The following is a 25,665-nucleotide window of genomic DNA, read 5'->3' on the forward strand; positions in this document are numbered from 1 at the left end:
ACCACAGCAAAAAGTTGGCAGCACCAATGTTTATTGTTCCTTACCTTTTATGTCATTTTTAATCAACGGTTAAATCATTTTTAAGTTTATGTAGCTTCTCAAGAGGGAAAATTAAAAAAAAAAACAGTTTGAGAGACATTGCTTTAGCCACATGTAGCTGCTGCTCAATGCAGCTAACGGGTGCAAAGACCAAGCAAGGTTTGACTCTTTTTAGTCAAAAAGAAAAAGTAAGTCAACATAAGTACAAACTTGTCATTAGGTCAGTTGTTTAGGGTCTGCGGTTACTTGATGCATGTCAATGAGCGATGTTTAGAGGATCATATAAACATTTGTTTCTGTTCCATGCTTAACGTTAAGTTGTTCTAAACGGTAGCTGGGTGCAGTTTGATGGTTATTTGACAGTACAGTGACTCAGACAACTGAACATAGCCGGAGCCATTCCACACACCAAAATGTCTTTGGGATAAACAGCGTGTGACTTTTGTATAAAAGGTCACATGCTGTATTTAAAAAAATAGAGACCATTTAATCCTAAATCTGACCCCAAGTGGGGCAGCATTACATCAGTATTTTCCATAATGTCAAACTATTCTTCCAACCCTAAAAATTCAGTGGATTTTGTTGTTAAATAGAGCTCTACTCCCAGTAGAATGAGAGTGTGAATCAAATGTTTGTCCTCTCAATGTCAGTAATACAAGTAGCCACACACACAATTAATCACAGTCCATGTGTGCATATGGTCTTTGGATGATCCTGTGAGACAAGAGCAGCAGGCAGGAGCAGAGATGCAGGCAGGCAGGGGATGAAGGGGTGGATTGGTGTGGGACAGAGAGACTGAGAGCGGGAGCGAAGGGTTGAAGGTCTAATTAATGGAAATGTAGGTTATTAGTCTCCTGATGAGGACACTGGCATAGAATTAATTAACAATTATAATTAGCAAGATTGTTAGAGAGCAAAATGGTGTCAGCCAGAAAGATAAGAGTGAGTTAGCGTGCATAAAAGAATGAATGTGTGTGTTTGAGACTAACTGTTTGAGATGGGGAAAAAAGAAAAAAAACAGCTGTGTGAACATGCCCTATCTGACAATGATATATGTCATTTCAGCATTAGTCATGCAGAAGCAGCAGCTGATTGGCAATGATAGGGGGCTTTCCTTCACACAAACCAGCAGCAGAACTTCCTCCGCACAACCCACTCTACTGCTGTCATTTTCTGACCCATACAATTCTTACTCTTCATCAGTCGTATCCTTGATGAGTCATGTTCTCGTTCTGCTGTCAGAAAAAAAATGAGGAAAATGCCAATGCTAGGAGCAGCGAAAATACAAGCTGTGTAGCCAGCCAATGATGCATTAAGTGTGTACACTAAGAAGTACACATGTTGCAAAAACACACATTTGCCCTGGATGAATAAAAGCTGAGGAACAAGTGACATCAGAAAAATTATGATAGATGAATCACAAAGTGAAGTGACACCTAAAAAAACCAAAGTAATTTCCCACTACCAGCCCCCCCCCCCCCCCCCCCCCCCCCCCCCCCCATTGTCTCTTCTAACTCAAGTCCACAGATGGCTAGGTTATTATTTCTGACCATGGCTTAATGAAACAGAAAATTCTCCACTGATGGAATCTTTTTGGGGAGAGCAATCAGCACTTTACCAATTACACGCGTCCATTACCATCTAACAGGAGCTCATTCGTATCAAGCAACGACTTCAACCTGGCAGACTGGCTTTCTCCTCCAATGAAATTAAGGTAAATTGACTTGCCTAACTGTTGTTTGTGGAATCAAGGGAGAAGTGGTGTGTGTGGTAATCATATCTGCCTATTAAATTTGTCTGCTCAGAACCAAATTGGCTCTGTTTGCCAGTATTGGTTTTCAGTTGGGGAGCGCTTCTGTTTGCTTTTTTTTTTTTTTTTTTTTTTCTTTTTTAATGAAGAGTGGTGAGCTGTGTTTTTGGAAGAGAGCAAAAAACCTCATCGCCAGTCAGAGGAAACATTTGGCAGCCGAACAGGAACTGTCAACATGGCCTACAAACTCAACGCTGAAACAAATAAGCCTGCTCTCCATATTTATTTTACTGCTGACCTGCCTCTCACTGTAACAACAAATAGTGCTGAATTGAAAAACCTCATGGATAAATGAGAAGCGGGTGCGTAAATCAAATCAAATCTATATGGTAAACACATGAACACCCTAATACCTAAAATGAGATGTCATCTGCTGTATGAATGTGTTTAATAACGAATGATGCTGCATTGTCTTTTACACTTTGACCTCTTCACAAATTCACATACTAAACCTGTTTGGCATGTGTATATATATATATATACACATACATACATATACATATATATATATATATATATATATATATATATATATATATATATATATATATATATATATATATATATATATATATATATATATATATATATATATTTGTATGTATATATATATATATATATATATATATATATATATATATATGTATATATATATAGTATGTATATATATATATATATATATATATATATATATATGTATATATATATATATGTATATATATATATATATATATATATATATATATATATATGTATATATATATATATATATATATATATATATATATATATACATATACATACAAATATATATATATACATATATATACATATATATATATATATATATATATATATATATATATATATATATATATATATATATATATATATATATATATATATAGTTTTTTCTTTTACTTTAAACTTGCAGTGACGATATTTTAGTCCTCAAATACAGTCCCAACAAGTTGTGAACTGTCCCAGTCACCCTTCCCTAACTACTGACTCTACAGCATCAGTAGTTTCTTCTTAGGCAGGTGACTCGGGAATTACTTTTTCCTTTTAACCCTTTAAGCCCTGGCCATGCTGTTATACTGTGTCAATCATGATCTCTGAGTAAAATGCAATAAGCAAGGAGCAATGATCCCATGCACATAGATGCCAGTGCAGCCAAGTCATTTTAAAACATTAATGTTTTCACTTAAATACACTTTCTGTCTAAACTTTGAGCTCCAATAATACTGAACATCATTGTCCTGTTTTATCATATTCTCAATGTTGTGAATATAAATTTTTTAGCCCTTGCAAAAGCTAATCAGGCTTACATGGTCTAACAAGAGTCAAATGTTTGCATAAGACTTAAGTGTCCTACAATCTGCAATATCTGAGGCACTTAATGGCTCAGAAAATACAGAGAAAGTACTGATGCTATGAGTAATGTCACTAAAATCAGTGTCAGTACGTCAATTCAAGTACTTATGCCAAAGTACTTTCTCAGTAATCCTCTCCTGCATAAAAGGTCCATAAGGACAAAAGCTTTGTGGAACAGGGTATCACTTGTGCCTTGTCACATAACACTGTGAGAGATGTGTGGTTGCTCGAAATGTTGCATTTAGTTTAATTACAATATATATATTTTTTCCATATTTAATATAAAAACGAGTCAACAAGTACTGAAGCATAAATACACTGCTAAAAAAATAAAGGGAACACTTAAACAACACAATGTAACACTGTAACTCCAAGTCAACCACACTTCTGTGAAATGGAACTGTCCACTTAGGAAGCACTGATTGACAATCAGTTCCACATGCTGTTGTACAAATGGAAAAGACAACAGGTGGAAATTATAGGCAATTGGCAAGACACACCCAATAAAGGAGTGGTTCTGCAGGTGGTGACCACAGACCACTTCTCAGTTCCGATGCTTTCTGGCTGATGTTTTGGTCACTTTTGAATGCTGGCGGTGCTTTCACTCTAGTGGTAGCATGAGACGGAGTCTACAACCCACACAATTGGCTCAGGTAGTGCAGCTCATCCAGGATGGCACATCAATGCCAGCTGTGGCACGAAGGTTTGCTGTGTCTGTCAGCATAGGGTCCAGAGCATGGAGGAGCTACCAGGAGACAGGCCAGTTCATCAGGAGACGTGGAGGAGGCCGTGGGAGGGCAACAAACCAGCAGCAGGACCACTACCTCCTTCTTTGTGCAAGGAGGAACAGGAGGAGCACTGCCAGAGCCCTGCAAAATGAGCTCCAGCAAGCCACAAATGTGCATGTGTCTGCTCAAACAGTCAGAAACAGACTCCGTGAGGGTGGTATGAGGGCCCGACGTCCACGGGTGGAGGTTGTGTTTACAGCCCAACACCGTGCAGGACGTTTGGCATTTGCCAGAGAACACCAGATGAGCAAATTCGCCACTGGCGCCCTGTGCTCTTCACAGACGAAAGCAGGTTCACACTGAGCACATGTGACAGACATGATAGAGTCTGGAGACGCCGTGGAGAACGTTCTGCTGCCTGCAACATCCTCCAGCATGACTGGTTTGGCAGTGGGTCAGTAATGGTGTGGGGTGGCATTTCTTTGGAGGGCCACACAACCCTCCATGTACTCGCCAGAGGTAGCCTGACTGCCATTAGGTACCAAGATGAGATCCTCAGACTCCTTGTGGGACCATATGCTGGTGCAGTTGGCCCTGGGTTCCTCCTAATGCAAGACAATGCTAGACCTCATGTGGCTGGAGTGTGTCAGCAGTTCCTGCAACATGAAGGTATTGATGTTATGGACTGGCCCGCCTGTTCCCCAGACCTGAATCCAACTGAGCACATTTGGGACATCATGTCTCGCTCCATTGCACCACAGACTGTCCAGGAGTTGGATGCTTTAGTCCAGGCGCCTCATCAGGAGCATGGCCAGATGTTGTAGGGAGGTCATACAGGCACGCAGAGGCCACACAAACTACTGAGCCTCATTTTGACTTGTTTAAAGGATATCACATTAAAGTTGGATCAGCCTGTAGTGTGTTTTTCCACTTTCATTTAGAGTCTAACTCATAATCCAGACCTCCATGGGTTGATACATTTGATTTTCATTGATAATTTTTGTGTGATTTTGTTGTCAGGACATTCAACTATGGAAAGTACAAAGTACATAATAAAAAAATTAATTCATTCAGATTTACAACATGTTACTGTATTGTTGCCTTTATTTCTTTGAGCAGTGTATAACCAATGGATGAGAGAAAAAAATTCTCCTTTGTGAGCTTTAGAAAAAAACATGGTTTATGCTAAGGCAAGCACTTCTGTATTTCTATGGCGCATTTTCTTTAAAAACATAGACATTCTACATGTCCAAGCATATTAATCAAAATGTTCTGTTTTCTCTGATTAGATTTTTTTTTTTTGTCATTTTTAGTTACTCATCTTGTTCAGTCTAGACCCTGAGTCTACTTATCAAGGGCTTGGAAAAAATTTAGTTTCACTGTCTTAATGACACGGTAGAGAGCTCCATTTGATAGTTTCGTCAGTGGAGAATTCACATGAAATTTCCTTGTGCCACCTGAAGTCATCCAGTTTTACATGGTGTGTAATAAAAAAATGACTGTGACAGCTGTTACACTATGTTTAAAAGCTTGTTGTTCACAGTTTGCTGCTCTGCAGTGAAAAGGAAGGGCACAATAAACAACCTAACGTTAAGTAAAAAGTCTGGGTAGGTTCACAAGATTTAATATTGCCATTGATTTTACCTGCATGAAAATGACCGTTTTAAAGGTACAATGCGTGAGCATTGCTGACATCTACTGGTAAAAATGGGCACAGAAATGCCTTCAAATGGCAAGCACAGTTTTGCATTGTTAGACGACCATCAGTGACTAGGAATCCTCCAGGCTTAAATATGTTTCCATCTGTCAGTGGATCCAGGAATGTTGCAATGACTGCATTACAAGTAACAGGTAAAATTGTGAGTATGTACTCTATTTTTCTTTTGTTACTTATCCCAAAGAGTACTCTAGCATGTATCAAACAAAGTTAGTACTACGGTTTTAAGGTCTAGAGAGTTCTCATTTCACACACAGAGCTATTAGTTCATTCAGACACACCACAGTGAAACTGGTGGAACACATATGGCAGCAAATAAATATATAATGTCTCATTCTAAGACAACAAAAGTATAACAGTTATGTATTTATTAAATCCTATTAGAAAAATAGTTTTTAGGAATTTTCTTTTTTTTTTTGTCACTGATCTTTGATATTGTTACACACTACACATTTTTATAAAACAAGTTTGACAGTTTGAGGCCTTGGACATGTTGAGTTTAGGACAATCACTAAGCCAGAAGATCATCAACAAACTAACATGAGTGAAACACACGAGATCTGAAACCTATTACTATTCATGGTATGTTCAATATACTAACAAGAACTCAAAGCCTCCACAGTAGGATGCCAAAACGTCCCTACTGCTGCAGGATGGAAAAAAAGGTTGTGAACAAAACGCGCTCGAGGGGAAGGATGAAAGAAGGAGAGCAGAGGATTCAGGATAACAGGAGCAACTGGATAATGAGGCGAATGAAGAACAAGGTAAAGTCTGAGGATATCTTAATCTTTATCCCAGTTCTCGAGGATGAATTCCCTTTGGGTCGGTAGCATTAGACACACAGACACATGGAGACAAACAGGAATTTAGTATGAATAATTATTGCACCCTAGATGTGGTCGTGTCGCTACAAACAGACCGGTCACAATATGAAGCAAATTTTTCTGTTCAGGCTGAAAGACTGTCACCATATAAACTGTTCAGCCTCTCCACTTCATATTCTGGCAACGTAGAGACAAAACTAACCTAAAATACCCAATTAAGAACATAACTTAACTCAGTACACAAATATACCAAACATTTGGTTCTACTGTCTGCTTTGCTCTGTTTTATCTTTATGTAAATGCTATATTTCAGACTAACAAGTTGCTTTTAAGACATCACCTTAGGCCCTGAGAACTTGTGCAGTAAATTTTGTCCATTATTCATGGAATAAGAAGTTATTAGAGAATAGATAAAAAGGAGAACCTTCAGAGAACATTTTCCTCAGTGTTGTTAGTTTTTGATGATAGAAAATATATCTATATGATTAAATCTTTATATTCTTTTTTCTTTTGAGTATGAGCAACAAGTAGGTCTATTGTGAACCGATTACTGGTTAAAACAAAGCTCCATGTAAAAATGACAACTGGAAATATGATATCCTGAGTATGAAAAATCAATGTAAAATCAAATTTGTCTAAAATATGACATGGGTATTATTGTGTTAACAGACACGTCAGTGTTACTACTGATAAAACACTTGGTATGGTGACACGTATGCAAGCGTACTAACATACAAACACACAGAGACACATGTAACATAGAAAGGGAGACACAAATTTGCACACAAATCGCTTCTGTCTCTCACACAAACAAATGTTGCGGTATCAGTTGTGGGTCAGTTAGCTCATTTATTCCTGGTCGAGGCCAAGTGTGGCTCGTGTAAAGACGGAGGAAGCACGAGATTGGTTGTGTAGCTGGAAAAGCAAAGAAAAAAAAAAGATGAAAGGATGCTTGGATGTTTTTTCAGCTCCACAGATCAAGCTGATGAGTTGTAGAAGCCTGCGGCTTTGCACACATGATAAAAGGGAAACATAACACCCTTTCCACATGTGCTGTGTGGGAGAGTAAAGTGTGTATAGAGATACACAGATATAGCTATTTAATATAGGAATTAGATAAAAACAATTTTTTTTTTTTTTTTTAAATTTTGCTTTCTATGTGCAGCAGATAGTATCACAGAAAAATTGTGCAAAAAAAATAAGAGAAGAAGCATCAATAACATGCAGCAAAAAGAAAAATCAGTCTGTGAAGAGAGAATAGGTGTAATTAAGGAGCAGATGATACAGAACGGCAGATGAATATCTGTCGTTCTAATGAGAAATGATTAAAAGAAAATCAAAACAGAAAAATGAAGTGGATGCATTATTGGCAGATTACTGAGAAAGATGGAGGGTGAAGAGGTGCAGGAGTGTGCAGGCACTGCAACACTTGGCAAAAAGAAACGCATTGAGACAGAATGAGACAGACAAAGACAAAAGAGAGTAAGAGTGTGTTAAGCCCTGCGCTGCAGACATGCGTTACAAATCCCTAGGGAGCCAGTGGAAGATCAGTACAGGATCAATCTGCTGCACCTCAGCAGGGGCACAATGCAGCACACTCCTCCATTCCCACACACCGTTCACAAGTGTGTGTGCTTCACTGTACTGTATCTGCGTTAATACCTGTGTATGTCTGAGAGCATGAACTGAAGTGACTGAGGATGGGAGGTGCTGTAGCGTGGAGGACAGGGGATGTGGAGGAGAAAAGAATCTGGAGAAAAGCAGAGATTGCTTCATTGGGTTAACATGATCATCAATCAACCAATCCAGAATCTATACAGTGAATATATTTCTATATATTTAGATTTATATATTTATCTCTATGTATAAATATGGCAGGAAAGGTAAGGTAGTCTTTATTCCCTGTAATAACACCAACTGATCTTGTACTATTCATTGTTGGAAAGCCTGATTAGTCAGTTTTACAATGAGCTATAATTTCATACCTATAACTAAGAATCCGACACAGCTAAACATTGGGTTAGTACTTCTGAAAAAATGGGTCCAAATCCCCCGCAATATTCTCCTCCATTCTTGTTTTGAATGCTGTCAGGTGTGTGCCAATCACCCCTGACTGGCAACTTCTTAAAAGAAAGACATGTTCTAATGTGGTACTGGAGTAAGTGGTGGTCCCAAATCTACAGAATATGGACCTTAGCTCCATCTCCCAGAATCACAACAACACCCCACAAAGTCAGAATCATCATTATACCTCCAGAATGTGGGAGTGGAGACGGTGGAATGAGCTGTCATGAGTTCAGACCTCAAACCAATTGAACACTTGTGGGATCAGCTTGGGTGTGCTTTCAGTGGCAAAATAACCAACACCCCCACACTGGTTGATGTTTAACAATTCTTAGTGGAGGAATTAGATTGCATCTTGAAGCAAAATGTGAAAAGGCTGTAGGAGGTGGGCTGTGCATGGATCAACATACTACTGAGGTCATTCAATCTACCAAACAACTCAAAACAAGAGTGAATACCAACAGGGGAACATTGCAGGGGATTTTCACACATTTGGTGGCTCTACCCACACATTTATCTGTTTTCCACAGAAACACAATCCTTACAAGTTAAACCTTGTTTGAAAGGCGACTAACTAGCCTTGCTAATGACATATCATACACCAACATTACAGTATTATTAATAGTGTGACATAACCAAACATAAATTCCCTTCCTTGTTGTGCTAAGTGAAAGATTAAAGCCTAGTTAACCAGAATGTATAAAACTCGTTACCTTCTATGTGACAAAACAAACTCCATCACTGCTGGCTTCCAACTGTAGTTCTAAGATAGATGATAGGACATAATGCAAGTGATAGGAATCTCTCGTGGGAGTTTGAGGATCAGTTTATCTCCTCCAATCTTCTGTCATAGTCATCAGAGAGAATGGCATAACACTGACCTCAGATCAGTGTTTGGGGAGATCATGATACAACTGCCTGTAACTCAATCTTATTAGAGCGTTAAGTCATTACTGCATGTACACACAGAGGCCTCACAATGCAATTAGCCATTAGCCTATCACACTGACAAAGCATGGCTAATTAGCAGATCGCAGGCGCAAGGGGAGCAGAACAAAACATATTTAAGGCTCCCTCAACACTCTTGCTGAGCATCATGTGTCAGGTTCTTATTAGATGTCTTCTTATACTTGAATGAGCTGTATAAATAGATCATTTTTAAACTTTTGGATCCAGATAAGCAACTGTTCTCAAACATTTTAAACATAATAGGAATTTGAGTAAAAATACATTTCTACTCAGGATGACCTCAGAAAAGTGCATCAGGGTAAAGTCAGCTAAATATCTGTTCTCATCAGCCAAACCTCTGTGTTCTTGTAGACACATGGCTGTTACTTGTTTATTACTGGAAGAGGTTGAGAGTTGAGAGGAAAGGTATGTTGGTTTCTTTAAGGTAGAAAGAAGAGGATTACGCTTGGCTTGCTCTGGTCAGATTGAAGCAAAAATCTGACAAGAACTGAGAGACCTCTGAAACACACACAAAAGCGCTCCTCGCTGTGAGCACACCAAAGGAAGCACTCATTGAGCTCTCCATGCTTTTCTGATCAAGCTGTAGTTTGTATGTAGAATACTGTCAAAAGGTAAAATATACACTCAGACATGCCTCACTGTAAACCACAATCCCAAAGCCCCTTAATCATACTCACATTTAGCAATAAAAGACTTGGAAGGAGACACAGCACTACTGGCATTAATTAAAGAGAATCATATTTTATGAAGCAGTTCTCAGGAATTAAGTGCAGCACTGACCCTCCAGCCCCACCCCAGACAGACAATGTCAAATAAACTAACACATTTAAATTAGGGCATAGACCAGACCAGCCTGGGCTAGGAGCAACATCACCCTACTAGCAACCCGCCTTAGCAACCCGTAAATAGGCCTGTATGTTGGCAAGGTTACTGGAGCAGAACTGGGCCTTGTACAATGCTGAGAATACACACACTGGTTTCTGTGGGTATATGTTTGTTTGTTTTTTTCTCTCTGCAGCAGGGTAAGCTTTTCCTGGTGCAACTTGCAGACCCTCGACCTGATAAGTGCTACGTGTGACACTCCTGTATTTCCTTGATATAATTCATGGCCGACTGAGCCAATGAGGACCCTGTTTGAATTCTGGAGCACCACACGTATTGGTTCCCAGGTCATGGGCCAATCAAGAGAGGGGATGAGCTTGAGGCTGCATCAGTATTATGCAACAACTCAGACCCTAGAGTTGCCTGGAACACACTGTACTAGACTGGACTGGACAATCCAATGCACGCCTTTTGACCAAACAGAAAATCTGATCATTTAAAGGATATTATGACAAAGAGACAAATCTAAAAACGAGCAAGTTAGCAAAATAAGTTGGAACTAAACTAATCCAAGTAGAAATTTATGTATAAAAAAAAGACCAGAAAGTACAAAGTAAAAAGAATGTGTATGTAGCAAACAAAGAGGCACACAGCCCTAAACAAGCATCATGCCACCGTGAAAGTACTTGGCTCTACTACGAGGAGTAAACGTTTACTCTAAGACATATTCAAGAAATCAACAAAACTACTAAATGCATATTTTTGAGTATTTGTAAAACTTAGGTGGAATGGTCAGACGATTTGAAATGATTATTTGAGCTGTGGTTGGGTGGGGGCTGACGGCAGAAGATGGTGGATCATTCCCTTGGTGATGTATGTATTATCTGTTAAATATGCATGCACAGAAAATCTGTGTATATGCATTTTTCAGAAATTGCAGGAGATGATGAACAAGCAAAGGAGTGTTGCAGAGTGATGGTGCAGTGAGTTGTTGATTTGAGCTCATGCAGTACATCATGGTTGGTCTCAACACGAAACATATTTAATCAATATAAGAAATATGCAAGTAAACGCACATCTGTCCCGACTGGTTTCAGGCCATTAGTGATATAAAGCTTTAGCGAAAACATGCAAGACAGCACAAACTGATGATTTAAAGATTAATCAACACAAAACCAACACCCTAACTCATTTTAAGGTAAGCCAGTCCAGTCTAGATCAGCTCTGACAGTAAACATGTGCTGGACTGCAGCCCTCTTCCAAAGCCATCTTTTTAAATATTTCACTTCCTAATCACTGAGGTCAGCTCTGAAAAGCAGATATTGACCAGTTCTTTGTGGAAAGTGAAGACATTAAGCTATATTACCCAACAGGCACCAGGTGGTGGCGGTGCAGAGGACACCATGGCAACACCATTAAAATACCATGGCAACACCATAGCAACTGTGGCCCCACTTGCTCGCTGGTGGTGTGGTACAGCCCAGACTTGCTACAGTGGTGTGGTCGTCAGATGCACACATCAGTCACATCAGTAATTGTAACATCGTTCATGAATTATTTCATCAGTCAATTAATTGATCATCATCATCAACAATCAATCAAAAGGAGCAAGAACACAGTATCTACTGGTCTCTGATTTTTTGCTAAGTGAGAGACTGACAGAGGGATGAGCTGATTTAAAAAGAAAGTGATCAAACAGGGGTAAAAAGCAAAGGTCAATGGATGGGTTAATTAAAAAAAGAGATGTGGCCACCATGTGATAGAAATTTAAAGAGGAGAGGTGTCCATGGTTTGTAGCATGTTAATGAAAACCAGGAAAAAGAACTGCAGCGGGCTGCAGAAAGCAAAACAGACAGCAGTATGTGAAAGAAATGTATTGATATGGAAAAGCAGCAATGTGCAAATGCAATGTTAGGTAGTACTAGAGGAGTGACAGACTGATAGCTATAGTAGATACAGATGAACAGAGTTTTGACTTTTACTTGTCTTTTTTGTCACAGGCACTAATGTCTTCACAGTCATATAGGAGGAATCAAAATTCAAAAATGATTTCAGAGTCTAGATTTTCTACAAAGCTAAAACATTTAAAACTATTTCATCTAACACTTCCTCCAAATATACCAAACTTAACTAATATATATATATACCTTTATGTATATATATGTATATATTTATTTGTACATATATATTTCTTTATAGATAAATGATAGAATTCAAATGATGATTGAATACAATAAAATATCTCAGTTAAATCACAGTATAACATGGTACATTCTCAAAAACATAGTATATTTCAATATATTCTTTTTTTCTCAGCATAAAATGAAATAAATTAAACAAAATAAGCCAGAGGGTTTTAAAGAGTCATTTCTGTTCATGCAGTCACAGACTTAAGTATTAGCGCCTCAATAGAAATCACTAATGCTCACACCAGGTTTAAGCCCTGTTAATTGGTTGAAAATAACTGTGTTCTACAACACAGGAAGCAGCCGGACTGTTGCCGTGGTTTCAGCTACTGGGGTGCAGAGTAGAGTGAACTTATTATCTCACTGATAGGCGGCTTTCCTGGTTCCCAAGCATTATCTACAATTGATCTATGCAATCCTCCTACCACAAATCTTGGCATTTTCATTCAGCTAAACATGCAATGAGTCTGGGGCTTTCTAAAGGATGGGGTAAAGCATTTCTCTAAAAACACTGTTTTCAAAATTGCCTGACAGACTTAAAAAAAAAAAAAAAAACGCAATCCATGTGCAGATAAAAGGTATAGTCTGGGCTCCAGAAGGGCAAAGTAGTGAAAAAAGGGACAAAAGAAGGTCGACTAACCCTTTGATCTGTGACGACATGCACAAACACTTCACGCAGCCCTTCATATAGCAGGTCAACCCCCTCCCCTCTCCTTCTAGCCATTATCAACAGCATCCAAAAAGCTACAAAGTAAAATAGGTATTCTTTTGCTACATCATGTCAACGCTACATTCAACTACAATAGAAGAAGAGCTGGGCTGTGGCTGGTCTTAGTGTGAGAGATGAGTAGATATCCCAACGTTATGAAAATAGAGTATATGTACTGCATTACTGGCACGTTTTCACAGTAAATGGCTTTTGGTGCAGCTCACAGAAGTTACTATGCTACACATACTCACACTTTTGAACATGTAGCATTTGTTGCATTCATATTTGTCACCGAAAGCCAGGTGGTGCAGATTTAATTAATCTGTTGCAATCATGTTCGACCAAACTAGTTGACACACATTCTACCAGCAAAAGTGTAACGGAAGTTGTTGAACAATCAACCCTGATTACAACAACAGATCTCGTCTTAAAACAGAAGAAAAACAACTATGATGGTGTGCCACTGCCTCCCTGTTACAGTGAAGGTGGAAATATTGCTCAAAGTCAAACAGTCATCTGAAAATCTTGTCAACAGATGTTGTCACTGTCTGCAATCAGTGAAGTGTCAGCTACCATGTTTGCACCTCAAAACGTTCACATTATGTCATTATGTATTATTTGGCAAAAGTAAAAAGAAATAACGGATCACTTCCTCATGTAAGTGTCTTGGTATTTTACTGTTTGACCCTTGGTTACTATCAAATCTACGGTGCACAAAAGAAACAGTCAAATGAATAACTTAATCAGCAGGATATGTTATCTAGAGAATGTACGTTACCAACTGCTTCATAAACTTTAGTAAAAATACAATGAGGTTTTGTGCTTCATGTCATCCATCATCCACAAACCCTGTTTTGGTACAATATGTGGCAACACAGAATTTTGTCCTAAGAAAGCTTTTGCTAGAAACTTCAACTGGTTTTGATTCCTCGCATGTCCTCTGAATAAATCCCTATGTGACTCTTTCATAAAAATAATTAAATTAATTGCTACATACCTCCTGCTTTGTATCATGCAGCTACAATGATCAAACTGCCAACAAGACTTTTGCACAACTGTATCAAAAAGCTTATTTGAATATTATGCAGCCATCTAGTGCCAATTACAGAAATTGCACCAATCATCCTACTGTTTCACTTACATGAGGGTGAATTAGATGTTGTTCATGTGTAGAGATTTATGACAAGATTTTATCTAAGAAAGCAAATTATTTGAAAACCAATCTAGCTTACAAGCTCTCGAGTGGAAATTTGGCTCTGGTATAAAATCATTCCCACTTCCAACACTAGCCACATCCAGCCTCCTCTTTATTAAAACACTAACACAGTCTCAGAAATATATTTATAGAATAAAAAGGGGAGATTGGGAGAGAAGTCTTAATAAGAAAAATAAAGACAGACATAAAAAGAAATTCTGCTACATGTCTTTTTTGTTCTTACTGTCGTTTCTCCTTTAATATTTAGTTTGTTCAGATTTTTTGATACTTGGTTCAATTTCCTGTTGGACCAGAGGTGACATGACAAGCTCCAACAGGATAGAGGAAAAAAAATCCTGTTCAGTCTGACTGGTTAAAAGGTTTTGTAGTAAAACGTGACATCACATAGATGGTCCTGGGGTAGAGCTAGATGGGTCTGATGGTGTCATGAGGTCGAAGGGCAAATAAGTAGCATTGTCCTCACTGCCCATTGAAAGGTGATCAGGCAGAGTGCATGAGAGAGGTGACTGCATTGCTTTTCATATCAACTGATTTAAAAAAAGGGAAGAAGAGGGAGTAGTCTCTCCATCACCAAGAAGCAGTCCACCAGTCTTTTTCAAAAGCCAACGGTCAATGAGGACAGGAAACCAGGCGCTAGAAACCAAAAACTGGCATCTTTTGGGAGAAGGTGGGTCTCTCGCTTCATCCCACCAAAGTGTGTTGTCAAAGCCAGAGGGAGGGAGACGTTTCGAGCATATTCTCTTAGTGTGTGTTTCTGTGTGCATGCATGTGTGTGTGCATCATGACATCATTACTCACAGGTCGGAGACTACTGTTATCCACAGTTGTGACTTTGGGAGGGGAGGAGAACCGAAGATGACATCACAAAGCTCATTTCTGAGCAGAGCAGAAGTTCTGGGGCTGCTGTCTCCGGTGAATTAGCCTCGCCTTCACTCTCGTCGTCATGGGAACCATCCAGACGGATGTAACTCACCCTGGTGTGGCGTCTCACTGTGGCCCTTACAAGAACGCGTACAATGGAGTGGGTGGCAGTAGCGTTGCTCTCACTGAGAATGGTGTTAGCAATAGAACTACTGTCCATATTAGTTCCCGTAGTGATGGTTGCTAATTGATTACCTAAGGTCACCAAGGCAGCCATTTCTCTGCTGTTATTCCTGGCTCCAGCTGCCGTGGCACCATGGTTTTCAATAGCAGTGGTGCTTGCTCCCACGTCTCCCTCTCTCCTCTCCCCCTGTCATACCTCACTCTCTAAGCTGGAAAAGTGGGCCGACCCTCGACGTGAGCACAGGCTCTTGGCTTTGAGTGGCAGGTGGGGAGAGTAAAACCTCCGTGGCTGTGGCACAGAGCGCAGTCTCTGATACTGGAGTTTGGCACTGGCTGAAGCTTGAGCCTGGCCTGCCATCCCTACCCCTGCTGGTGGTGAGACAGAGGATGACGAAGGCGGAGGTGGGATGGGCATTGGGAGGGAGGTAGGCGACATAGACGGCTGCTGTGGTGGTGATGGTGAGGGCTGCGGTGGATGGTCTGTAGGCTGTGTGCTGAGGCTGAGGTTAGATTGGCTGCCTGATTTGGCCTGAGTGGAATCAGGTTTAGGAGGCAGAGGCTTCGGACGAGAGCCTCCACTGAAGCTGTGGCAGTGGGGGAGAAGCTCCTCTTGGCTATGGGAAAGTGCTGAGGTTCTTCTTTTGGAGTGGGAGGTGTGTGAGCGGTTGTGGGGATGTGGATAAGGATGCGGTTGGGGGTAAAGGCTACAGGAACACATAGTTGACCGTCCTGTTTCTTCCCCTCTTTCCCTACTTCTTAATTTGCTTTTACCACCACCGCTCTTCCACTTTTTCTCTCCCTTTACAGGAATCTTGTCCATAGACCAGTAACGTCTAGGGGGAGGGAATGCTGTTGGAGGTGGTGGCCATTGTGAGCCCAACCCTCCGCTTCCACCTCCAGATCCCCAACCAATGCCAGGCCCTGACCCCCAGAAATCAGCACCAATCCAACCCTCTGCACGAGTTCCTAATAAGGAATCATCTCGACTGTTGATGCTGCCTCCTTTCTCTCTGGAGGGATAAGTACCAAAGAACCAGCCTCCTCCACCTATACCCCCTATTCCAGTGCTGCTCCCTCCTGCACCTTCCTCCCAGTATCTTTCAAAACGACCAAACTCCCCTGATGAGCCTTCATCTGAGTAGCTGTCCTCTACCCTAACCCTGTCCCTCTCTGACTCAGAGACTGCTCCCCTACCTGCCCGCCTTCCCCTATCTTCCATTCGCTGCCTCACTCTATCCCTCTCTTCATCCTCTTCATCGTCATCGTCATCATCATCGTCATCGTCATCAGAGTCCCACTCATGGAAGGACAGCCCTTCTCTTGTCTGTGCTTTTTCTTTTTCATAATGCATTAACAAAGGACGTCTCTCTCCAACTCTACCACTATCTTCCCTATCCATGCCTCCACTTCTTCGCCGCTTGGATGATGGAAGAAGTGGGTGGAGGGATGTTGGAGGACCACTAGAGTCATTTCCTCTTCCATTCACCCAGAATTTAACTGAAGCAGGAAGCTTATTCAAGTTAGGGTATCGTTTACTGGGAGTACGATGTCTAGAATGAGAGTGAGATGATTTGGGTCGCCTCTCCCTACTTCTTCCGCTATCATCCTCTTCCCTGTCATTGGCCTCCTCCCCTCCTTCTCTCCTGCTTCTTTCCCTCTCTCCTTCCCACGAATCCCGGCCCTTGTCACCAAACGCACTCCTATACTGGCCAGAAAAGGAAGAGTAGTCTTGCATTCCTCCTTCCCTATCTCCTTCTGCATCTCCTTCTCTCTCTGGTTCTATGTCTCCCTCCTCTGGTTCAGACCGTTTCCCACCAGATGATTTCTTCCTTTTCTTTGTCTTCAGTGCTTTCTTTTTTTTCTTTTTAATCTTTCTGCGCTTTCTTTCTCTCTCCCGTTCTCGTTCTCTTTCCTCCCGCTTTTTCCTCTTCTTGTTCTTCTTCTTTTTCTTCTTCTCTTTCTCTTTTTCTTTCCTCCTTTTCTTTTCCCTTTTTTGTCTGTCAGCATCCCCACCTGTTCCACTCCTTTCTCTTTCACTCCAGCTCGCCCACCACTCTTGGAGCTGAGACAGTTGGCTTCCTCCTCTCTCCCGTTCTCTATCACCCCATGATGTGCGCGGTTTCCTAGGAGGAATGGGTGGTGGTAGGCGACCGTGGCTGAGGGAACGGGGTTGGATGATTGAGCGTTCCCTCTCTCTCCCCCTCCCTAGGAGAAGGCTCGACTCCTCTGTCAACTCTTCATCATCATCATCATCTTCTCCATCTATTCCTCCAGTCCTGTCTCGTGTGCTCCTGGAGGAGCTGTAAGAGTAGGTGGGAGAGGTGGAGCGCGAAGATGAGGCAGATGAGGACGTGGATGTGGACGAGGTGGTCGACGAAGAGGACGAGGATGTATAGTGCAATGATGCTGAAGGAGAAGGAGGGGTATAGGAGGGGCTGAGGGGCACTGGTACAGGTAGTGAGAGTGGTGGAGAGAGGGGGCGTGCCCTCCTCCCTCCTCCCTCCCTCACTCCATCTCGTGCTCCTCCCCTCCGCCCCAGCGGTAGAATGTTCTCATACAGTGGCCCACCAGGCTCTTTGGGCTTCTTGGGCCTGCGCTTTCTCCAGAAGGATGAGGGGAGAGGGGGAGAGGGGTGTGGCAGTGGGGGTGTAGGAGGCAGAGGGGCCTGACTCTTGGGAGGCAGTCTGGGAGTACCCAGAGCTTTAACAGCCCCTTTCCCCTGACTTCCACTGCCACCTCCCATCACCCTCTTCCCCACCCCATGGTCCATGCCCTTCTCTGAGTAGAAAGCCACAGTAGCTGGAGGGGGTTGGGGGTGGCCCCTGGGCATAGTCTTGGGGGTCTGGGACCCTGCCTGCTGCTCCATGCAGGGCCCCAGTCCCTCAGGGTCAATGGGACCATAGTATCTCTTATAGCCATCAAGTCCCCCACCCCCTCCAGCAGTTGATGCCCAATTTGGTGGGACTTTCTGAGCAAAGGGCCCCATGTCAGTCAAGCCACCCCTAACAGCCATGGGGTTGGTGGCTGTAGCAGATTTGGGCAGCCTCCAGCGATCCACCACTGCCAGTCTGCGGTCTGGTCGTGGCAGGAAGGTGGAGCAAGGAAGGGGTGCACCAGCAATCGGGGTACTGGAAGAACCCAATGCTGTTCCAGTATGCACCACGGTGGGAGGAGAGCCTGGTAGAGGTGTTTTGTAGACAGGCTGTGGTTGCTGCTGCTGAGGCTGTTGCTGCTGCTGCGCCATGGCAATGGCTGGATTGGTCATAGCTGTTGACACGACATGCGCTTGCGATGGAACAGTAACCATTGTGTGGTGGTGCGAAGGCAAGGATTTAGCTCCACCTGGTGCAGTTTCATCTTCAAAGCTACAGCAGCTGTACATGCCCTGAGAAAACAAGAGAAGCGAGAAACAATGTTTATTCTGAAAAGATGCTTTACAGACTAAAACCAGATAGGAAGAATTAACACATAGGAACCCAGCTTGACATAGATGATACACACAGTTTGAAATATTTGGCATCATTTTAAGGTACAAACTTTTCTTGAAAACCTGTGAAATACTCTATGGTGACCAGAAAACAGAAGATTACACTCTAAACATTTTTACATATCACATTGTATTAAATGGTAAATATACCTAAAAAAAAAAAAAAAGTTGGTACTTGATTATTTTACATTTTGTTAAGGGACAAATAAAAACCTCATATTAAAAAAAGTTGACGTATCTGATAATTTTGTCATGATGTGGGGTCTTTATAGATTAAACTGGATTTTCTGAGAGACATTATCTTAATTTTAATTTGAAAGTAGTGCAAGACTATAGTGTAGTGCAGAAATACAAAAACAGTATGGTGTAATATGTAGAAAAAGGTAAGGTTGGTAAGAACACAATTAAAAAAACAGAGTAAATCCAAATAACCTCCAAGAAAAGCCAGACTGCTGTTTTCAGATAGCAGTCATTACTATTTATAGTACAGTTGTGCATTGTGTGGTTAATAACGCTGCAAACAGAAACCCATAAAATACAACTACAGTGGTGAACACAGGATAAAATATTACTGTAGTCAGAGTAATCACATGCATATGGTCTTGTGTTCTTTCTGCCAAGGTCACTGTCAAACGAAAAGGATACCCGAGATGTGAGGAGAATTGAATTTCAATTAATCTCACAAATTGACTGAGTGGAATTGAACTGACCCAAGACCTCACACTTTCCAGCACTCACACTCATTAACAGATAAGGGCTTGAAAAAGCACGAAAAAACAACTGCTTACGCATTTGTGTCCAACACTATTCTGTTCAGAATAATCTTGCAGTGTTAATGTCGTGTGAAAATTGGTGTTAATGCTGAAGGGTAAAACATTTGAAGCACACATTTTGAAATATTTTTCAGCATGTTGGTAAATAGTGCATGTACAGTATTTAGTGAGCTTGTGCAGAAGAAAATATTACACCCAGACAAAAACACGTACCCTGCTGATTGCCAAGAGAAAGTCCAGTTTGCCTGAACTAGTGGCCATGCAGTGGCGCAGCTTCCAGTAGACTAAGTGTTCCCAGGCAAACACCAGCAGACTGAGGCCCATAGCCACCAGCAGCATGTAGAAGACTCCAGCCATGTTGTCTATGTCCAGTTTACTGCTCATCACCTCAATTTTGTCATTATGGCAAATGCCTGACAGCCAGAGGCGCTCCAGCATCTCAATTTCATCTGGAAAGGAAACAGATGAGAGAGGGTGGGGGCGGGTTGGGGTGGTAAGGATGAAGGAAAATAAGTGGAAGCCGGGGAATGGAGGGAGGTGAATAAAGATAGGAAGGAGGAGAAAGAAAACAGGAATAATTGTGGATTAAAAACCACAAAGAAAAAAGTACAGTATGACGAAAAAGACAACATTTAACAGGGTTAAAAGGTGACAATCGTGTTGGATTGGTAACAAGGCAAAGATGGATAAATTTTACTTTATTTCATGGGTTTGATAGAAAGCTAATAGGAAACAGTTAAAAAGATATATGGTCTTGGCTACAGCTTTATCATTAACCAAGGTGACTCCTCAGGGTCAGAGGTCAGTAAAATAAAGCACTTTGACTGAAGTAACAAAGAGAAAGGACACAGAGACAAATAAGGATAGCGAGTCTGAGACAATGAAGTCACAGTAAGAAGTAAAATGGCATCGACAACCTAATCTCAACGTTGTAACCTAGAGTAAATGAGCAGAGGAGAGGAAAAAGAGAGCAGGAGCCACAGTAAGATGGTTGGTTGAAACACACATGGACAAGAGGAGGGAGGTAATGAGAGCATTGAAAGAATGCCCTTATAAAGAAATAGAGAGAGCTGCATTCTTTCTCTGTCCACAAAGGCGTCAGGGGAAATGAGACGGTGTTAGAGGGTGCTGAAAGAAGGAGAGCAGAGATGGAGGAAGAGAGGCTGAAATTGTGTCATTATGACAAACACTGGAAACTCTTCAGCTTGAAAAGGATGAGAGGAGTGAAAAAAGGGTGAAATGGGACAAGAGGAAGAACTGATAGGCAAGGGACAAAAACATAGACACACACAGACGAGATCATAATCTTTTAATTGTGCTGGAGGGATAGTCAGAATCTCAATCCAGGTGGGAAACTCTGGGGGATTCGAGATTCCCATCATTAAAACTTCCAGGAACACAGCAAAAGATGCTTTAACTTCAACTCTGCCTTTTTGTTACGATCTCACTGGCATGAGGAATATGAACTTCCCTGTTAAACCTGTGACTAGCTGCAGGGGTTCCTGGTGTAACCATAGTGATGGATGGTCATACGATGCAGCATATGATTCATGATGGAATTAAAGAGGCCCATTCTCCAACAAAACTTGTAATGAGAGCTTTCTGTTACACTAATAACAATGACAGGATGAGCTGTGCTGCAATAATGAGGTCTGAAGGTTGCCTTTACTTCATGCTCCAGTCTCTGAACTATTTCACATCAAATGGCTAGAGGACAGTTTAAAAGCTGACAAGTCACACATCTGCTTGCAACATTACACTGCACTGAGAAAACTGTCTTGCTTTTTTATTTGAGCCATCATTAGGCCAGCTTGTGAGGCTTAGTTGAAGTCGATTCAGTCATCTGTGTGATCTGGCTAATGTGTCTCCTGTAGAACATCATTAGCCAATCAGCCGTGGCCTCCAGCTACAGCAACAGATGGACACAGCGCTACCGCAGCCCACTGGCAGGATCAGGTAAAAGCTACAGATAACTTATAAGGCAGAGTTAATGAACATACTCTAATATATTATTTATTTATTTACTTATTCATCTAACTATTACCAGGATGTAAAGCAGGACTCTATAGCTTTTGCATGTGACTGCTTTAGAACTGGGTAAGAAATGCCTACCTTATTACAATTCAGAAATATATAGGAAATATGTATGAAGGCAGCAATAAAGAAATAAGGTTTAAAATAAAGGATAAAGTAAATTGAAATAATGAAAAAATAATGAGTAACTGAGTAAATGTAAAAATAAGTAAATAAAGAAAGAATCTACAATTATCCAGTAACTATATCTAAATCTAAGTATATATATATATATATATATATATATATATATATATATATATATATATATATATATATATATATATATATATGTATATATATATATATATGTATATATATATATATATATATATATATATATAGTATATATATATATATATATATATATATATATATATATATATATATATATATATATATATATATGTATATATATATGTGTGTGTGTGTGTATATATATATATATATATATATATATATATATATATATATATATATGTATATATATATGTGTGTGTGTGTGTGTATATATATATATATATATATATATATATATATATATATATATATATATATATATATATATGCCATGCAGTTGGAATATTTTTTTTTTTATCAGAAATATTCTTATTTTTATTCCCATTTATCTGCAGTCTCCTTTGACCAGTTGTACTGAAAAGTCATTGAAAAGGTATACACTTAGTTATCAAACATTGCTAGGCAGAATATGTCTTTTATTCCAGCTTTATGGCAATTATTTCTTATTAATGCATTTTTGGTTCTACAATACTGTTTTAGAAAAGACTGTTTTTAAAATTGGTAGCATAGCCCCACTGAGGAGAATTTATTGGTGTCATAGACCTTCAGCAGAGGATCTGTGGCCTGATGTGAAACAGCAGGTGTCTTAGAGAAGACTAAAGACAAACAGGTACTCTCATGTCTGTCTCAGCTATTTTTTTTCCTCTGGGCTTTAAGTCTCATCTCGTGGATCGGATGCTTTTTGACTCACAGTAATTCATCTTGTGCTTCTTCGTCTCCCTCTTTTAAATCTGACTCTCCTCTCCCGATGCACCTTCCCAGCCTCCTTCGACCTTTGTGATGGCAGCTGATTCTGCCTCTCAGTCGCAGCCAACTCAGGCCTGCCAGTTCTGACAGGTGTGTCAAATCCACTCTGCACCTATGTTGTTCCTGGCAGCCCAGGTCAGGTAGAGCTGGCAACAATGTAAATGCAAATCTGGCATGCACCACAAAGACGTTCAGTAAAAGACACTGTATTTGTGTGTATGGGCACACATGCATAATAAAAATGTGCTCGTGCCAGTGAGCATGTTTGCATTTAGCAATATGCCAGATGTGGCATGACTCCAAACACATCCAGAGACACTGAGCCTCAGTTGCTGAGCAGTATACCATGACCCATACAATACCATGCTTCTATCACAACATGACAGACCTCTCTGCATTCAGTGAAAGATTTCTGAAAAAGATAAATAAAATATCTGCTGGCCAAGGGCTGAAAACTCCATTTCTCACATTTTAATAACCACTGACTGAATAATATATTCTCGGAATCAAAGTCATGAGACGATGCAAAAAAAATAAATAAATAAATTAAGGAGTGGATCTGATAAGATGGGAAAAGGAAATCTTGCTACTCAGCTCTTTTGCTTTCATCAGCAAACAAGATGCAGTGAGATCAATGCACCATCTCTTACTGCTGTGGTGTGAATCACCAGAGACAGCAACAAGCAGAACAATACACTCACAGAGCAGAGAGGAGCTCTGCTATCCTATAATGCAGTTGTAAAATGATACGACTCAACACAGCATGGAACAATAATGATGTAACACTGTGACACGACTTAGCCCAGTTAAAGGTGTGATGTTGAGTTTTTCAGCTGCAGGGCGATTGCTGAGACGCAGCCTTCGAGGGCAGGATGAATGTGAACCCCCCTCCTCACTTCTCTCCAAAACCAAACAAACTAATCCTCTTCCTTAGTAATCCACTCCAACAAAGCCTACCTACAACCAGAACCCTCAGCATGTAAAACCACTCTGCAGCCAGATCCTTTCAACATCCACAGCTGATGTTCAGATTTTTTAATACTCACACAGAGCATGGACAAGGTTATTTACAATGAATTACAAGAAACAACAAACCCAGCATGCCAGGGCTACTGGGCTTTCTGTTTTTCTCACACACACTACTGCTCACTCTGTTTTCCAGGTCCAGCTATTCAGCTCCAAACGTCAGTCTTATTTAATAGATCTTGGCACCAAATTGGCATTATCAGTGTGTAAGCAGCTAAAGTGTCGACGTGCCAGAAACAGCTAAAGGGCTTTGTCCGCCACGCCATAAGCAAAGCTGATTTAAAGCATGAGGAAAAGCCAAACAAGCTGCATCCAATTGAGACAATAAATGCGTGTGGCGGACTGTGTAAAATGACAATCAAGCATTACTGAGCTGGCATCTTTTGCTTAAAACAGATTCCCTCTGTCAAACACAAGAAACCGTCCTCTCATGGATTATTCCCAGACACAAGTAGACATACGGCATAGTAATAACAATGTTTTCATAGCTCTCAATTATTGAATTATCCATTATATTTCTATATCTTTTTGTTGCCCCATTGCACTCTTTCACATCGCATGTTCAAGTTGTTTTCAGGTGCTTCTTTTCAGTTATTTTTCTTTCACACATTTTCAGTCTCCGTGTCAGTCTCAGCTAATCTGTATTTGTGTAAATCCGCTACCACACAAGTTGTGACTTTTTACAACTCTGACTCACTCAAGCAAATCCTTTTTTCCTTTACAATTCTAAGTAGAAAAAAAAAACAGAAAAGCTAGAGGAAGATACATTTATAAAAGTGATAGGGAAAGAGTGGGAGCTCAGATTCACCAACAAACAATATCATTTCCTCCTCCATCCCCTCCTTTTTTATTTCTTCTCTTTTCTGGCAAATTAAAAAGATTCGCAAATCTCTTCAAAACCCCCATCATCCCCATCCTTTGCATCATTATTCCTTCCGTCACAATCAAAACACTTCACATTTTCTCATCTCTCCATGCTCTATTTTTCCCCCATTCCACTTCTCACCATCTTCTCATTCGTCTACCCCCTGCAATTTCCCTCCACCCCTGCCAACACGCTGGTTTTTTCTTAACCATATCGTTTCATTCATACTCTCCTTTAGTAATAATTTACCTCAGAACCCTCTCCTTCCCAAAGTTCTTACCATCTCCCACCAGTTGCAGAAGGGCCAGGTCAAGAGGACGTTTCCAGCGTGAATTTTTGTGCAGGGCGATACCGTAGCCTGTGGTGGCAAAAACCTTCCCCGAGCCTATGGTCATCACCTTGGAGAAAGGACAACACAAAGATACTGAAAAACTTACTGGGAGGATACATGTCTCATCCACAGTGTGTGTGGAAAAGCGTAGGTCTGATGTCAGCCCTCACCTTACAACCTTCGTCCTTCCTGGCCATATAGTTCAATACTGCAGCATCATAAATAAAAGCATCCAGTTTCCTGTGGAAAGATCAAGGGAGAATTCATTCATCATTTAATGGGAGAAAGTCAGCACAAGGATGGAGAGACTGGCTGAAGCAGGTTAGGATGGATAAAGGTATATCTCTGAAATGTATGTGTGCAAAATATACAGCTGGCATGGAAAATGATGGAGAGGGCATAAAAAGTTAAACGACAACAATAAATGGAAGAAAAGGTGGAATAGTAAAGCAGGTTTGGCAGCAAGAGCGAAAACAAAAGGAGAATAAAATGAGCAAAAAAAAGGTGGTGGAGGAGGCAGAGAGGATGAGGAAGAGGATGGGGATTTATACAGTATGAGGA

The 25,665-nt window shown here is 40.7% G+C and overlaps 1 protein-coding gene across 1 annotated transcript in view; it reads right to left on the bottom strand.

Moving 5' to 3' along the window:
* Nucleotides 1-15,692: 15,692 nt before the first annotated feature.
* grin2db (glutamate receptor, ionotropic, N-methyl D-aspartate 2D, b) overlaps nt 15,693-25,665 on the bottom strand; it is a gene marked incomplete at both ends in the record, with an annotated part of 28,273 nt that continues 18,300 nt past the window's right edge. Inside the window, 4 exons of the mRNA XM_079240255.1 lie at nt 15,693-18,887; nt 19,976-20,211; nt 25,054-25,171; nt 25,275-25,344. Of these exons, the coding sequence (XP_079096381.1) occupies nt 15,693-18,887; nt 19,976-20,211; nt 25,054-25,171; nt 25,275-25,344 (3,619 nt within the window). The remainder of the gene's footprint in view (nt 18,888-19,975; nt 20,212-25,053; nt 25,172-25,274; nt 25,345-25,665) is intronic.

The sequence above is a fragment of the Telmatherina bonti genome (assembly GCF_933228915.1).
Source record: "Telmatherina bonti genome assembly, chromosome: 5".
Lineage (NCBI taxonomy): Eukaryota > Metazoa > Chordata > Actinopteri > Atheriniformes > Telmatherinidae > Telmatherina > Telmatherina bonti.